At 40.8% G+C, this 17881-nt stretch overlaps 1 protein-coding gene across 1 annotated transcript in view; it reads right to left on the minus strand.

The window, feature by feature from the left end:
- Positions 1-16784, minus strand: part of arhgap24 (Rho GTPase activating protein 24) — a 61333-nt gene extending 44549 nt beyond the window's left edge. The window contains exons 1-2 of the mRNA XM_080046213.1: positions 16345-16784; positions 7005-7220 (exon numbers count right to left, since the gene is read on the minus strand). Coding sequence (XP_079902339.1) covers positions 7005-7205 — 201 coding nt within the window. The 5' untranslated portion in view covers positions 7206-7220; positions 16345-16784. The remainder of the gene's footprint in view (positions 1-7004; positions 7221-16344) is intronic.
- Positions 16785-17881: the final 1097 nt, after the last annotated feature.

Raw genomic sequence — 17881 nt, forward strand, 5'->3', positions numbered from 1 at the left:
AGTCCAACCTCTAAAACTGGAGCACAGCTGCACCTGCAAATTCCTGTCTATTTACTATATTCTTACACAGTAGTGTGGCCTTGTCCTCCTACAGTACACTGTCTGTGTTACCAATATCAAAGAATTAAACACATTAATAATACTGTGACACCTCACCAGATGCCTTAACTGCAGCAAGTCAACAACAAATAAATAAGTCCGCAGTCTGCAAATTAAACTTGACTCTTAAATCGTTGTTCTATTAAGCCAGAGAAAGGAACAGAGACATCTTAGAGCAGACTGTCTGGGGTCTTAGAAGATAAACATCCCATGGACTTCAAGATAACTGACTACCAAAAAGCCTAGAATTTAGCCTTGATGTACAGAGTATCTTCCGAATAGATAATATGATGACATTTAGCATGGCTACTCCAAAGGAAATGAACAGCAGCGATTGAAATAAGTTTACTAGTTTGTATATATGAGTCTAAACTCTGAAAACTATTCCCATCATCACATTCAGGTGATGTTTCAAGCTCGGTACATGCCTTCCATTGGGTGGCCATGAATACAGATGAGCAGATAAACACACAAGCATGAACACGCTCAGAATATTTCATGACAGTCTAGCTACAACAGTAGAGACATGTCTGTATATAAAGTTTAGTTTTATCCAGAAGAAAAAGGGAATTTTAAACAAATAATGAAAACCAGAGGTCTTCCTCTTGAGAGCATAGTTATCCACAGGGAATTCAACGTGACCATACATTTTCCGAAGATACTTTGTCATTGACCAGGTTGTGATCAAGGTTAATATCGGAGAACAGTTGAGAGAACAATACATATAAAAGGATATAAACGTAACGAGTGTGCTGTGAGTAAAGTGACAAGTCATCCCACAGGTCATAAGCAGAGCAATAATGTGGAATATTTTTCCATAAAAAGACAGCTTTACTGTCAAACCCTTAAAGCAACACTCACAAGAGGGAATTATTTAAAATGTATGGCATGTTATTCCATTGGCGGACGGACAACATAAAGTCGCCCATGTCTATGTAGTAGGCCGGTAGTGATCTTGATGCTTTGACATTAGCTGTTGATTCCTGTCATTGAAACTCTCCCATCAGTTCAAAATAAACATTAACAATCACAACTTAATTTAGAAGACACAAATTATGCCACAAGGCATCATGAAAAATATATAAACCATCCACTAGAGCAGATATCCTTTGTGTATTTCCAATTTTCGATTTGGCTCCCAGACCCCTCTCCAGGGGGCCTTAGGGGACACGGTGCAGGGGATTGTATGCCACAAACTGATACTGCTGATATACATTTTTGTCTGACAGGTCACTTGCGTGGTTGGTTGGGGTGAAATGAGAAGCAGCTAGTTTGCATGTAGAACCTTAGAATGTAGGCTATCTTATTATTTTTGACTTGTCATCTACTATGGCTCTTTTTCCATTCTGACATGCCAGCAGCTGCATAGGAATAATGACTTGTAACCGTGGCATATCAACATCACTACAGGCTAGTAATTGGTCCTCAAAAAAAGAAGGGCTATTCCTTAACATGAAATCCCTTAAGCTTACTATGGGTTTGTGTAAAACAGCAGCCTTCTGCTGTAAAAAAATGCAGTAGGGAGTGCAAGAAACAGTTGAGTAGCGAAAAAGTAAAAACATTTGCTAAAATACAATAGTTGGGTGCCCTTTCATGTACAAGCAGTAAATCCATTGTTAAAATAAAATAGTACAGGTTCGGTTCTAACCTACAGTTATGTAACTATTCTGTGGAACAATTGAGAGACACACAAAATAACTAACTTTTGGAAAGTCCAGTATTTTAACTCGGAGAAGATCTTTTGCCCGGGGATACCAACTGAAACCCCAGTTGTGTTTGAGGAATTTTGACATGATTCAACCCTTCCACACAGCTCTCCTGCTCCAATTGCATACTCACTGCTTATGAGGAAATCTGCTCCCTATCCTCCCATCCTTGCGTAAGTATGCTTACCACAACACCTGCACATTGATATCATTCGAAGTATAGAACCCCGTAACTACCTGAGGTGTTGGAGATTGAGACAGAAAAAGTCCATAGGTAACAGAACCTGCAGGAACTTTTTTTCAAGTCCAGTGAGAGTTTATAGACTCTTCCATCCTCATAATACAGAGACATGTAGTCACCAGGCAGGAGTCAAAGGAGGTAGCCTACTCTTTACAGTTAGTGTGCATACTAAGAATACTGCTAGCCACAACTGTTCTGTCGATGATTGATTTTTGGGAGACTTTCCTCGGTATTTTTCACATTTCTCTGACATTCATATACAGAGTCAGATCAAATCTGGATGTGTCTGACCGGAACTTTCACACCTTAGAAATGAACATACAAGTATACGTTCTGCTATGATCAGATGTCCCTGTTAAAGAGTAACCATTTCCTGTGTTCATAATCATCACTGTAGCAGCAAGCTCGGGACAAATGGCACAGTGTTAATGTTTCGTGAAAACGGCAGTAAGACGACACAGTTTCGCAACATGAATAATTACAGCACTGCAGTGGCATTTTATTTACTCCCTTTAAATGCCAGGGTCAAACGGTATCCAGCTCAAGCTAGGGAAAACAAAGGATTTCCAGTGCATTATTGCACTCTTGCATTATTTAGTTTATTTTCCTCAGATTCTATTTTTCTCAGTTCAGACAAGCCTTCCCCTCCCATCCCCCCCCCCCCCCCCCCTGTGCTATGAATATTAATAAATGGACATGTAAGACTCGTTGTCGCTGGAATCCTAATATCCTAATTAGACCTTTTAATGTCTTCCATTTGTTAATACATTCTAATAGAAATAAATTGGTCCAATAGATTCATTCACAAGCCTCTCGTCACTCCACTTACGCCCCCCAGAATACAGATACGATGCAAAGTGATTTAAATTACAATAACCATGCCATTTTGCCCAGTGAATCAATACTGCCTTTGTTTATGGCTAAGCCGGATGAAATCTGAGCCCATGATGTGTGTGTGCGAGAGAGAGAATGCAACCGAGTACATGCTTGATCGTGCATACATCTCCATGGACGAGTAAGGGCAAGCAGACGGCATGTTGACACTAAGCCCACACGTGCCGTACCCTACGCATGCTTTTCGGTTGACCCTTCACCTCTATCTAACTCCCATTCTTAAGATTCCGCACGTTGCTCTGGGAGGATTGGCCCGGACTGTTTGGAACACAACATGGTCCCCTGTATGCCGTTGTCCTGTCTACTCATGTTATCTACACACTGCGCCACCAGCATTTGTAAACCAAATCTTGTCATACTGTATTTGTCTTCCAAAACAACCCACACAACCAGTACAAAAACAATTTACAACTTCTGATCTGCTTCTGAGGTTAATGCAGCTATAATGTATATTTTTGATACCAACTTAAAAGGAACCAATGTTACATGTTGGTATAAGTTAGACGAGAACATTGACCTTAGTAAAGTTGGACACTAATTCAGTTGTATATCTAACCCTCCACCCCAAACTACTGTCTTGGATAAAGAGAGTGATGTTAGAGTGTCACACTACTTTGTTGGTAAGGTGAGATTTAGAAATATGCATAGAGCAAGAGAGAGTTTCTGCAGCACTGTTATTGCTATGGACATGGCCACTTGCAGAGCTTTAGCGCCTTATATAGAGATATGCAGCCTGTACATTTTACCTACACACAAATGGTAGAAAAGTAATATAGCAGACCCAGTCGTAATAGGTAAAGATTAAAAAAAAATAAAACTTTTGATTCAAATCTGTGACTTTTCATGTCCCATCAGCCCGAGCTTTGTTTGCGTCTACGTCTCCATTAGCAACAGAGAGGGGCAGATGTTCCTGCTTCCGCTGAAGAGGTAGCAATTATGTAAATGTGACAGGTAGGTAACACATGGAGAATTCTCAGCACACAAGAGGAATTTATTCATAGTTGATCTAAATATGGTGTCACCCAACTGTGGTAAGTAGTTCATGGCTCAGGATAGGGATGTTTAACTGCTGCAAGTTAAGAGATGATGGTGCGTTTGAGTGCATGTGTGTGTTTGCGCTTAACTTTAACATCAGTGTTAAAGGCAAGGAACTTATTCAGTCTAGGCACTCTCTCCCCTCTTTTGTCCTAATTGGGTCCTGTCTTTCTGGGGCATTGGAAACACTCAACTTCAGTTAACCTGTGCCGTGTATGGGTTATGGCTGTTCTTTTTGTGCTATTCCATGCTGCTCTTCTTTGGAGGTCACAGCAATTTATGGACTTTTGAATGCAATGCTCTGTGCCTGACCTATTTATTTTTTATTAACATTTCCCATTCTCTGCAGAAAGAAGCAGTTGTAGGTACATGTATATCTGAAATTAAACTCACCTTTGTTTCAGATGCATGGGAAAATAGAAAGTTACAAAAGTTTTTTCGTTATTAACGTACAACTGGTGTGTGTGGATGAATATAGATAGCAAGAATAATTCAGAGGGAAACAAATGGTTCTGTAAATTATTATGAGGAAATGCTCCACAGAATTTTGCATCATTTACTCATCACCTAGAACTAATCTAAAACTGTCGGTGCTCCATATATATAAGAGAGCACTGCTTCAGAACCAGAGCTAAAGCCAGAAATAGCAGTGAAGAATATCTCCTCTCCCTGTGTTTGGCCAGTGGCCCAACTGCAGGTCTGGAGCATTAACCTTCGGAGGCTTCTGCTGCTGATGTGGCTTGGGTTTGGCTGAACCGAGCTCACTGGGAAATCAGCCAGACAAAGAAGTGTGGGAAGATGAGCAGCAGAATAAAGATTTCAGTTGTGTGTTCAAGTGTTCAAGTTTCCCCTGGAAAAAGACAGGATATTGTTTGGGTGGAATTTTAAAAAGGTTTGTGGTCCTTGGTGTATTTTTTTATACTGTATATATCTTTTGTATTTGTGCAGACAAAGAACAGAGCTTCTTTTGTGAAACAGATGGATTTCTAAAAAACACACACATACAGAGTGGTAACAGTCCACAAGAAATCACTGAGAGGTTAGTAACCAGAAAATGGGTCAGGGACAAATCAGGAAATAACCAATAACTCAAATAAAAAATTAAAATCAACATGTAGACTATGCATAACTCTGAAGTGTTATACTGTATCTGACCTTTTAACAATGTAAATAGTATCTATTACAGGTGTGTTCCTTAACATCTGTGAATCTGCACACTGACCAATCTCATAAGCAGCTGTCAGCACTTAGCTTAGCATAAAGGATTGACCCGGAGGGAAACAACTAGCCTGGCTCAACACATCTAACGCTCAATTATTGACATGTAATATCTTGACTGGTTTGTTGTGCTCATGAACAGATGTTTTTCTTCACCAATGGACAAAGCCATAATGTCTGTTAGCTGTTTCCCCTTGTCTTTCTGCTAAGCTAAGCTACCGCAGTTATCGTGTCCTGGGTGTAGCTTCATAACTGACATGGCATATGAAAGTGGTATCTATCAACCTTCTCATCTCAACTCCAATGAGCCTTTTTCACATGATGCAGAAGAATTCATTTAAAATCACTTGTAATCCGTAGTCAGCTGTCACTGGCTCCCTGACATGCAATACAAGCAAACTGTCCCAGAGCAGCACTAAAACATAAGCAACATAAATCAATGACAAACGCTTCTGATTTATCTTCATACAGATAAGTTTGTATAAAAAATAAAAAATAAAAATATGTGGCACCTTATCAAGCAAACCATTCTCTTCCACATTCCCAAAGGTCTGTGATTTTGTCTTTGTAATGAGAAAATCAGTCCCACAATGCTCAGTGAGAGGCTGCCTGGTTACAGTAACGTTAGAGACGACCTTATTGTCTGCATCACTCATTGTCGTCCCCTCCAGCGTCTTTCAGGAGAGCTTTGTGCTTTGCCTTCAGTGAAAACAAGTCCAAAACAGTTTACTTTGACCTATAGTCAAATAGACAAAACAACAACTCGTTTGAATTAGTGTCAGATCTTGTCAGCTCATTTGGCTGCAAGACGCGTCTGCTCTGTAGACCTCCAGGTGTCAGATGTTTCAGAAACACCAGGCACTTTGATTGTTTGAGATTAGTTTTCTTGATTAAAAAAATGGAATTACTAAACCGAAATGAACTGATGCTTTATGTAATTACAGATGGTCCTGTTGTTTTGCAAATGTAATATAGGAAATATATATTTGCCTACACAAAATGTAAATGCAAATATATATTTCTATATATTGTGCTTTGAGCCATGTTTTGTTATTGATAATCCCCTTTATCTTTTGCTAAAGGAGTTGTATTTCTCATGGTGTTTTCTCAATAAATCCAGGATATAATAATATAAATAATATTAATATATTTTATTCATGGGCGCCTTTCAGGCCACTCAATGACACCTATATAGAGACTATCCATAAAGAGGGAGTGACTTTGGCTGGACATACATTAGATTACTTTAAATGTTAAAAAAGCATACGTGGGAGTTCTCTGGTGGGGACTCCCAGTCTGAGTTATGACTGATGGCTCACACACAAGTTAACTCGGACAATTAACTTGTTAAGTCAACAAACTAACCCTTTCCTTTGTATGTCTCTGCATGATCAATGGTAAAGCAATTTGTTGCAAATCAATTAAACTGAATAAGAAAATGTATAGAAGCTGGCTCAGCAGCATGTAGAACAAAATAATTATCAAATAATTCCCAAATAATGCCGTTCACAGTCTATATCTGCAAAGTTTTTCAGGTTTTTCTACGCTAACAATTAAGTTGATTTTTGGAATCACATCACTTTGCCAGCTTTGATAGGCTCAGATGGGATTCAAGTGATTTGCTGACTTCCTGGTAGTTAATAATAATGCATAATAGATTTATATGAATTTTTCATTTTAATAATACATATTCGATTGTGAAAGTTCCAGCATGATTATAGGTCTGTGAAATTTGCTGTGTGTTTGATGCCAAGTTTAAATTTTTTCTATTTTCTTTTCTATTCATGATTTATTGTGTCTGCAAACCTTACCAGGGCTTTGGTCTCCTCCTCGTCTTTGTAATAGAAGAGTTGCTCCCCTCGCAGAACAAACCAGCGACTGTGCCAGGTCTTGACAAAGCCTCCCTGCTTTCTGAGCCACCCACACCTGATGACAGAGGGCCGTCCCTGCCTCTGGCTCTCTGTGCCGGCCTGACCTCCACCGCGCTGGGGTGAAACACACTGGTCGTCCATCACAGCAACTCTTATCTGCAAAAAAAAAAAAAAAAAAAAAAAAAAAAGTAAAAGGGTTTCAGTCTGTTTAGATCTACAGAAGTTGCAAGTTCCAAGAAAAAAGGCAATAGGTAAACACCAAGGTAAACAAATACATCGTGCAACATCTTACAAACAGATGATGCAACCTCTGCACCGCTATTTAGGACAGAAGTTACACAAATCCTATAAGATATCCACCAAGACAGAGGAATGTGCTTGCATGATGGGGTGTGTGTAATAATGACATCATTGGACAACACAGTCCAATACAATTACAGAAGCAACCAGTCTGGTCATTCGGTTCATTTAAAGGAAACCATTTTTTCTTCATCTCCATCCATCCAGTTACGCAAGATGAGTTTTTCAATGTATTGTTTTGAATTCCCAACAAAATGCAACAGCTTTTACTTGTTTAGTTTTTTTAGATTTGGAGGAAGCAACCTTTGTCTGGCTAATTTGGCACGGCTTGTGGAACATGATAGAATTTGAAGCAGACAGAGTTGAGTGTTAAAATGAGACAAAGGCAGATTGGGGAGGGAAAATGTGGGAGGAGGAATTCATCAGCCAGAAAAAAAAGACCACAGGCCAAAGCTCTAATCTTTTTCATCTATACATCTTGTGTCACCCACCTACACATGTCGGCCGTCCATTCATTTTCTCTGTGCCTTTTCAACAGTTGTGTTTTGGTATTCAAGCAGATTCAATCTGATCAAATGCAACACATATCATAAGCTGGACTTCAAACTTTCGCACACATCAATACATACATACAGCACATACTGTACATGAGTGCCCACACGTTCAATAATTCACCCCCCCTCACACACACCCACACACACACACCCACACACACACACACACACACACACACACACACACACACACACACACACACACACACACACACACACACACACACACACACACACACACACACACACACACACACACACACACACACACACACACACACACACACACACATTGTTTCCATAGGCGTAATAGATTGTTTAAAGGCCTGCATCATTCAAGTGACATATGCTACTACTCGGAGACTGCTGCTGTCAGCTCTAAGCGATGCCATATTATCAGTGGCTCTGGATCAGCTTTGCCTTGGTGGAAGTCCAAACAGCCCACAGGTCCAGATGAGGAGCAGATGCAGCCCAGCGGTGTTCCAGGCGTCTGTGGAGCAAGTGCAGAAGGGCTGCTGCTGTGGCCATTTCAAAAACCACGCAGTCCAAGTACGTGTGTCCTGTATTAATGTGCAATGCTCAAACACATCCACTGCTTTGGATTCCTGTGTGAAAATATCAGTTTTTTGCACTGTGTTGACCATAATCTACTTATTATTTTCTGTCCATCTCTACTTTAAGTGGAGTCACTTTTATGCTGGATCTATGTGGGGAAAAAAGTAGGCAGTGGTCTTACCTCAACAGCAGTGAAAGCTATCATCCGAACTAAGGAAAATTCTTCATTGTGTGGGAACATTTAACAATAATATTGGAGAAAAATATCCAAGCCGCTTCCCACACAATTGAATTTTTGTAGCTTTAACAATCTATAAACACACACACACACACACACACACACACACACACACAAACATGCACGCACACACTTAAAGATAAATCACAGTCTAGGGCGGATACACCCATCTGTTGATGGAGTCACCTGCTGTGTTGCCAGTCTAGTGCCACATCCCGTTTACAATTTCATGCCTTGTGCACAGGGCCTTGTTAACAACACTGCTGTGACTGGCTTGTACTGCTTCAAATTGAAATAATAAATAACTCCTTTCTTATTTTTATGTGACTATCTTGAACCTGGCTGAGGGCAGAAACACTATTGAAAATTTACATTGCACTGTTATCTAGTCCAGAGGTAATAAATTGCAATACGGGGATAGAAGGTATACTCATTACTAAATCCATAAATTTACGGACAAATGGAGGGAGAAAGTTGGAGAAGTTAGAGGTTAAATGATGAATTGGAACATTTAGAAGGTTACTCATTTAATCTTTTATGATGCCACTAAAAAACAGTTTTGGGGCTCTCTCAGGCATATCAAACAGAATCATGGGGTGTGTTAACAACTGCTATAAAGTAATACATCCTATTTTCTATGTACAATATGAAAATGAGCTATGGTAGAATGGGCAACTGCTTTCAAGCTGGACATTTGAAGATGACGCACAGGACAAGGAATACAGCACTTTTTTGTATGTTACTTTCTTTACTCATACAACCTTAGCCACCAGAAATGAGAATGTTGCTCTGTTGATTGGTTGGTCCACCACTTTGCACACTACTAACAAGATTCTCAGCCATCACTACTTGAAACGCTGTTGACTCAGATCAGATTGGCTGTATCTGACAGGAAATCGATCACTTCCTCACTGACTCCTTCTTCTGTCCTTTTTGTTATATCTTAATATAGTTTAGTAGCCAGACTGTTTTTTTTTATATGTAGCCATCTTTTTTTGCACACACTTGAAACTCCTGATGAAGCCAGATGTGTTTGTAAGCACATTTCTTTTTATGCAACTGCAAAACCTCTGCAAGATCTACATGACCGTTTTGTCCATTCAGCATTAATGTTTTTATTCAGCCTCCCAGAGGTACATTATTTTTGTCCCTGTAAAACACCTGTGTGTGCAGGTGCCTGAGTAAATGTACAGTGTCTTTGTGTGTGGCAGTATACTGTCTCTGTCCCCTGAGTCATGGTACTACCCCCCGAGCAGGGTCATTTTAAAGGGTAAATCAATTACCCAGGAACTAGATCAAGACCCTGGTTCCTCCAATGGTTCCAATAGATCCTGGGAAAAGTTTCTGCAATTGAAAAGGGGCTTTGTTCTTGAAAAATAAGCAGTTGAAATAGATAATATTAACATAGACTACATAACTAACAACAAACTAATAATAAATAGGAACATTCACTGTCTGAGAAAAGCACATTTTACTTGTGAATAATAGAAATAGGGGTATATAGGTAGTTTCTTAGGTGCAATCTGTTAGAAAACTGATTCCTTAATAAAACGTCCATACATGTATTTTTCATTTAAAATTAAGCTATCTATTCAAAGTTATTACAATTTGATAAGATGAAACTCTTTACACACTAGAATGGAACATTTAAACATAATTAGACATCCTCGTGAAGCCCAATTTTTTTGCGATGATGGCGATTCTGATCTCCAGAGTAATGAACAGTATGATGTATGATGGAGCATTTCATTTCCAAAGCACTAATTAGCGCTCCAAATTACCATCTGTTCATGTCTAGTAATCACTTGCTTCTGTCTCAACTGTTGAGTGACAGAGGAGTTTAAGAATATCCCTGCATCTTCTCACAGCATGGCTGAGAACTTTGACCCTACAAAGAAGTCTATGGGAAGAGACACCCTGACCTTCACTATAAACAACGAGAGCTCAGTAGAGGCAGCCACACACAAACACAAACACACACACACACACACACACACACACACACACACACACACACACACACACACACACACACACACACACACACACACACACCACAAACACATACTGTACACTCAAAAGGAAAACACGAATCCGCCCCCCTAAGGGTTTGTGGCATGCACTATAATTTTTTTAGCAGGATGCAATTTATCTGTGGCTCTGCGGCAGTCGAATAAAAAAGGAACAACATCTAACTCCACATGAGAAAGTGAAATGAAAGGTGGACTGACTTTTCAATGAGGGGTACAAATCTTTCAAAGCGCCATTAGTGTTTGTCTCCATTTCGACACAGTGGTATTAGTATTCTCTGTCTGTCTGTGTCCATCAGTAATATGGATACTGAGCCAGGACATCTCAGAATCAGGGACGCCTTGTTATTGGTTTAAAAATGTGCGTCTGTCAGTCGAATCATAAGATACGGCAACTGGATGTGTCTTTAGTGGTGAAAGCTGCTCTCAGATCAGCCAAGGAGGCACTGTATTGTGCAATACATCACATTAAATTGTTTCCTGCGACACAAGCATTTGATGTAAACTGATACTTGTGATGATGAAGCTATGCATGATAAAAGGGGGTCCTGTGTTTTGTCGAGTGCTATGGCCTGATAATTCAGCATACATGCTGGCTTAGCTAAAGTGGTAGCAACATAAACACACCAGTGAAGTATTTTCTTCATGTGTAAATGATGTCTGAAGAACCACATGTTGGCTACATCATGAATAACATCATAACCATATACACAGAGGAAATAAGGATATCTAAACATGAAAAGGAGTTTGATGTGATTGTAAAATCTTTGAAATACGAAACTGCAGACCTTCTTACCGACACAGGACCCGTCTCACAGTATCGAGAGGTTATAGTTTTCAGTGCTTGTACAGAGTATTTGTTCCCCATCTGGGAAAGTAATAAAGCTCCCAGCACACAGAGAAGCCTGAACTGCAGTCACGACATGTCTTTGTTTGAATTGAGCTGGTTTGGAGGAAAAGAGATCGATTGAGGCCTCTCTTCACAGTCCTTCTCATCCTTTGGGAAATCAAAGTGGTACTGGCAAAGAGTTTTGGGTGGTAAAAATACAAATCATACATTTTCGGCTGCAAAATGAAGAACGTCCAATTGCCCTTAATTGAGACTTTGAGGCATATGATGACCAAACTGCCCAACAATTTAGTGCCGGGTAGGGACAGTGGCAGGAAATGTTCTGTACCCACAGGAAGTGGCTGGTCACAAAACAGCAGCAAGGGAGCACTCATTCCAGAGCAAATTTAAAGCATCCCGAGCAGATATAGTATACATGAATGATGACACTTTGATCTTGATCTTATCTTGTTTTGATCTTGTTTGATTTTGTCTTGTTTGATTTTATTGTGCTTTATCTTGCTCAATCCTGTAAAGCACTTTGGTACACCGAAAGGACTGTTGTAAAGGGCTGTATAAATAAAGTACATGAATGTGCTAAATGCATTTTGCAGACATCATCTGACTTCTCAGTTGTCACACTGTTGCCTTACCTGCCCCGCTCCCCTTTACACTATTGCTTTCTTGGATTTCGCACGGCACATGCGTAACAGTGTAAGGCTGTAGCTAAGCTAGTTAGATTGGCATGCAAATCATTGCTGCTTATTTTTGAGCAGATAAACGGACAGTTTAATGTTGCTAGTGAAAGCTCATAGCAGAAATATGCATATTAAAGGTTATCCATGATTGCAGTGATGCAAATAATCTCTTGCTTGAAGCGCTAATGATTCATTGATGAATAGCAGAAATGGATCCTTTCTTCGTGTCCTTTAGCATGTGGCAGATAGTACAGTTACCATCTGTCTGTCTTCAGTTCTCAGTTTTGCATTTTTAGCAGCTGCTGCCCTCCACATTGGCCCAAGTGCTTGCCAGTTAAAACCCATGCCAACTTTCCTTGAACGGTGCAAAGGTCAATGGCGCGTTAAACAGAAAAAACACTATCAAAACAGTGCAACTATCTATCTATCTATCTATCTATCTATCTATCTATCTATCTATCTATCTATATATCTATCTATCTATCTATCTATCTATCTATCTATCTATCTATCTATCTATCTATCTATCTATCTATCTATCTATCTATCTATCTATCTATCTATCTATCTATCTATCTATCTATCTATCTATCTATCTATCTATCTATCTATCTATCTATCTATCTATCTATCTATCTATCTATCTATCTATCTATCTATCTATCTATCTAGCCTATCTTTTTCTGAAAAACATCTTTCTAACATGATGTCATATGCAAGTCAGAATGTTTGACAGCTGATTCAATCCACATGACAATGACATAAACTCTGTGTTTATAAGCACCTATTTTTCTGAGGCTAGGTAAGATTGAAGACAGATTGGACAATATCCATGTTCACCTAAAAGAAACCTTAAAACAGTAAGTTCTATGTTCATGTGCACATAAGCCAAAAAAACTAAACATAAAACATGCAACAGAGGAAACATGAACTCCACATTGCCAGTCAATGCTGTGGACCCTTTAAATATCCCCAGGCAAACGTCCCCCCTAAAGTCGGCACAGTAGGGCCTCCATGACCCACAAGTGTTGAAGACAAATATAACCCATGCGCTATGCAAGAGCAGTCAGTTTCTGTTAGACTCCTTCCGAAAAGTCACAGATGTGATAAGAGGGCATGTTTCTTTGCTGGTCTGTTGCTTTTGCTAATCGTTGGAGAGGATGTGAAAGAGGAAGGGCTTCAGAGCGGTCACAGATGGAAGTACCCACACACACACACACACACACGCGCGCACACACACACACACACACACACACACACACACACACACACACACACACACACACACACACACACACACACACACACAGACACACACACACACACACACACACACACACACACACACACACACACACACACACACACACACACACACACACACACACACACAACCCTGATCCATTGCTCAATCCAATAGATGCACAAATCAGGTCTGTCATGATATAGTCGAAGGTAAGCTATCCTTCATTTCGAGGTAGATACGACGTGCATGATCAGCCACTACCTACACTACCTGCTGTGGACGGATGGAAGCAGGAAGAGTGGGAGGGAGGTATAGGCTGATGGTTGGCAGTATAATGTATCACAAACACAGAGGGATTTCTTCTTGGGAGATAAAGTTTTGTTTTGCTCCTGCTGCCAAATAAACTCTCTGGCTGTCTTGTATGAATCAATGTGATGAGTCAGTGTCTATTTTGTCTACACACCCCAACGGAGACGCCATATGCAGCCCCCCCCCCTCTCACGGTCCCCAATGCAGCCCTTTTGGCATGATACACTCGTTACCCGTTCACTAGCATCGCTGCCCCTCCCTCTTAATTTTCCTCCACGCCATGTGTCACAGTACATCTGGGAACTAAACGGCAGCAATGTAGTGAAACGATGGGTAATACTTCAGATTGACTGTTGCTGCATATGCTGCATATGTTCGACACACTGGTTTAACCAAATGAATGATACTGTCGATGTAGCTATCCCTTCCCATGAAGGGAGGATATGTTACAGACAAAACAAGTTACGAGATGATCAAAAAACCTGTGATCATAGTCATTTCTTTTGCTAAGCCGACTTTGCATTTTAAGCTCCATACATGTCATCTTTATTGATTCCCTGGTTGTACTAGTCTGTGTCAACTTAATTTCCCAAATGGAGCAGTTTGAAATTGTAGCACTCATTTGCTTTCGGGCGGAAAGTTAAATGGGAATGATGATACTACTTTCCTGTCTGTGTGGCACATTTGAAGCTACCTCGAGCAGCTAGTTAAGCTTTGCATAAACAGTGATAATTTGTCAGCCTGCTGGCTTTATCCCAGGTAACACAATTCATCTATAAACACCTCTAAAGCTCACTAGTATCCCGAAGTGCACCATTGGAGATTTCAGGATGTTACTGTGCCTTACAACTAAATTAAACAGTCAATTGATGTTTTTTCCACCTCCTGTTAGTGTACAGCTCAATACAAATGAGTAACCCTGTATTCATTTATGAGCTTTGGAGGTGCTGGTAAGCAAATTGTTTTCCTTTGACAGGGGAAGGCTAGCTGTTTCCCCCTGAGTCCAGTATTTGTGCTAAGCTAAGCTAACTTAACCATACTAGCTGTTGGTAGCCTTATATTGAGGGACATGAGGGTATCAGGCTTCTCATTTTGACGGTCTGCCAGAAAGCAGATAAGAGTAGTTCCCAAAATGTCAAGCTATTCCTTTTACCTATGAATTTTCAAATCTGATATCAACTCCAGTTTTGATGCAGTGTTTTGGTCGTCTTTGCCTCCATCCCTTCCCTTCCCTCTCTCTCTCTCTCTCTCTCTCTCTCTCTCTCTCTCTCTCTCTCTCTCTCTCTCTCTCTCTCTCTCTCTCTCTCTCTCTCAATAAATAGATATCACAGAGTTAGACCTGGGAAACAGTAGAGTGCGGCAGCTGAAACAGGGAACCTGATCCCTGGGCTTTCGAGCAGCACAGCTTGTGCACTGCAGACATTCCTGGCACGAGGGGGTCATCAAATTGTCCCCTCCTTGTACCTCAGCCCGTGCCTTGTTTGTTCTCACGTGTTCCATCAACACAGCAGGTGGGGGGGGGGGACAAGTTGCAGAGATGTCTTTTCTGTCCTCCCTCCAAATTTGTATCAAAGTTTATCGTCCTTGCCATTTCCGTCTCATACGTCTCATGTTTGAAATCTTTTTCTCATTCTCCATTTTCTGCCTTATTTTTCCATCGTTAGTACGAAGCGTTTGTCTTACCCGCACCAGAATAAGTGACACCTTACGAGAAAATACTGATCCAACAGAGCGACAAACACATTTTAATGACATGACTAAAAGCTTCATGAAAGGTACAGAACATTGATACTTTTCAAGCTGCCCAACAGTCACTGCTGGACTGTGTTACCTTGGCTAACGATGTATCTCAATTCGTTAAATAAAGATTGTTGTTTTCAATTATTTCCACACATTTTTTCCCAGATTCCCACGGGGCCTAACGGGGCATAAGAAAACTACATTCAGTACTTATGAAGGTTAATGGTTATTGCTGGTGACAAAGCTGGATGAGTCGTGGTCACTAGTTTGACACAGTGGAAATATATCACGTTAATTAACCAATAAGCTTAAACATTTCCATTAGAAAGTGAGTAGTGCTGGAAGTACACTTGAAAAGCTTATTCCGAAACAATGTCCAGTCACTAAAAGCACTGATGTATCTTATCATTGTTCAGTAATTTGAAGGCCCTGGCTGATATCCTCTGTTTGTGGAATGGGATGACATGTATCGCAAGCAAACGAAACACGTCCAAAATGGTCAAGGAACCCAGAAACACCACTAAATGTCACAAAACTGATTTACCTCTACCATTTTATATAAACTTAAGCTCTAAGGAAACCTGCTTGCAGTATAAATGACATACCTTAAAGTGTCAGTCAACCCTTCTCACTCAAGATTGGACCTGTCATTCAGACTATTTACCTAAAGCCTATTCACATTCCTATTACGTTCCAAAGAGATGTGTCAAGGGGGACACGGCATAGAATCACCATTATGTAATTGTGTAAAACTGTACAACATCAAAACATCCAGACCTACCTTCCAATTGAACAGCCTTGTTGAATCCTCTGGGCTCTGACGTGAAGGTGATGCCCAACTGCTATATCCAATCCGGTGGCAGGTAATCAATCAACATCAACAGAAATCCTGGGGTGAGACGAGCTGAAGTTGTAGTCCACAGCTCAGCTGCTCAGCTCCTGCCTCTGCCTCCCCTCCACAACTAACTCAGTGAGAACAAATTGGATTGAGTTCTGCGCCCGCCGAGACTCAGACGAGCTGCTGTGAACTTTTCCCTTGACTGCTCACACCATCTGCATGCTGGGAAAGTCTCCGCTGTGGCACAGGATGGCTGTCGCGGTCGGCACAGTCACACATGGGGCACCAGTACAGAGAGGGGAGTCCGCCCTAGACACATGCACTCACACACAAACCACACACACTCACTCACTCACCCCCACACAACACAGCAGCCTATGCGGTCCTAACTCCTCCAGTCATCCTGGCTGGTGAGACACTCACACTGTGAGAAGACTGTGTGTGTGTATGTTGGTTACAGAGAAGAGAAGGGGGAGGAGGGAGGGGATAGGAACGTGGGGAAAGTGTGTGTCTATGTGTGTGTGTCAGAGAGAGAGAGCATGTTTTAGGAAGCCTCAGAATGAGAGCACTGACTGACTGACTGAGCAGTGCATGCTTCAGCAGTGTGGCTGACTTTCTCTTGAGTTTTCTACACAAGCAACTGGCAGTTCTTGTACACTCTTGCACTGTGTTACTATCTTCATCCAATCAAAACATGTTAACAGCCTAAATAAATTCCCCAAACCATGCCATAGTTCATCATGTATGGAATGTTAACCTTGAATTTCCCATATATCATCTGTGAGTAATTTGGCATACAAACACAAAAAGCTGCCTTAGTTTTAAGGTGTCTTCAGGACTGCATACTGTATACAAATGACTCCATGCGTGCAGCTCCACAAACATTTATTCAGAGTGAGGACAATATCCTCACTCTGGTGCAAGCCCAGCTGTATACACACCAGCGGAGAGTGCATCTTGTTTACCCCGGGAGTGGTCTGAGATTTCTTGCTAATTCCATGGTCTCGCTATGGTTTCCTTTCCAAAGAACATGTCTATCTGAGAGTAAAGAAGAGCACTTTTCATTTTCCATAAAAGGCCTAACATACAAAAGTAAAAATGTTGAATGTGTTCGATAACCGGAGATTATTTCATGGGTAAAGCCTTAATTATGCGGTTATGGTATTGATGTGAGGCATTCAGGGGGCTCGGCAAATTACTGTGTCTGCCCCGCTTTTCACAAAACAGAGGAATTCTGACATGTACAGTACATTCCTGAGATCAGTCATGCAATCACTGGGCTCCTTATCGACTCCTCACAACCTGCACCCAGACGCAGCCAACTGATTTATGACAAGAAAACAGACGAAATGAGATGCTCTCTTACAGATTCCAATGCACGGTTGTCAGGCAAGCTTTAAAAACTAGTCAATTAAGTCATTATGTGTAATTATATATAGATTCACTGGAGAGCTACTTGGAAATATGCATGGGGCTCCGA

The sequence above is a fragment of the Ammodytes marinus genome, assembly GCF_949987685.1.
Source record: "Ammodytes marinus genome assembly, chromosome: 18".
In the NCBI taxonomy this organism is placed as follows: Eukaryota; Metazoa; Chordata; class Actinopteri; order Uranoscopiformes; family Ammodytidae; genus Ammodytes; species Ammodytes marinus.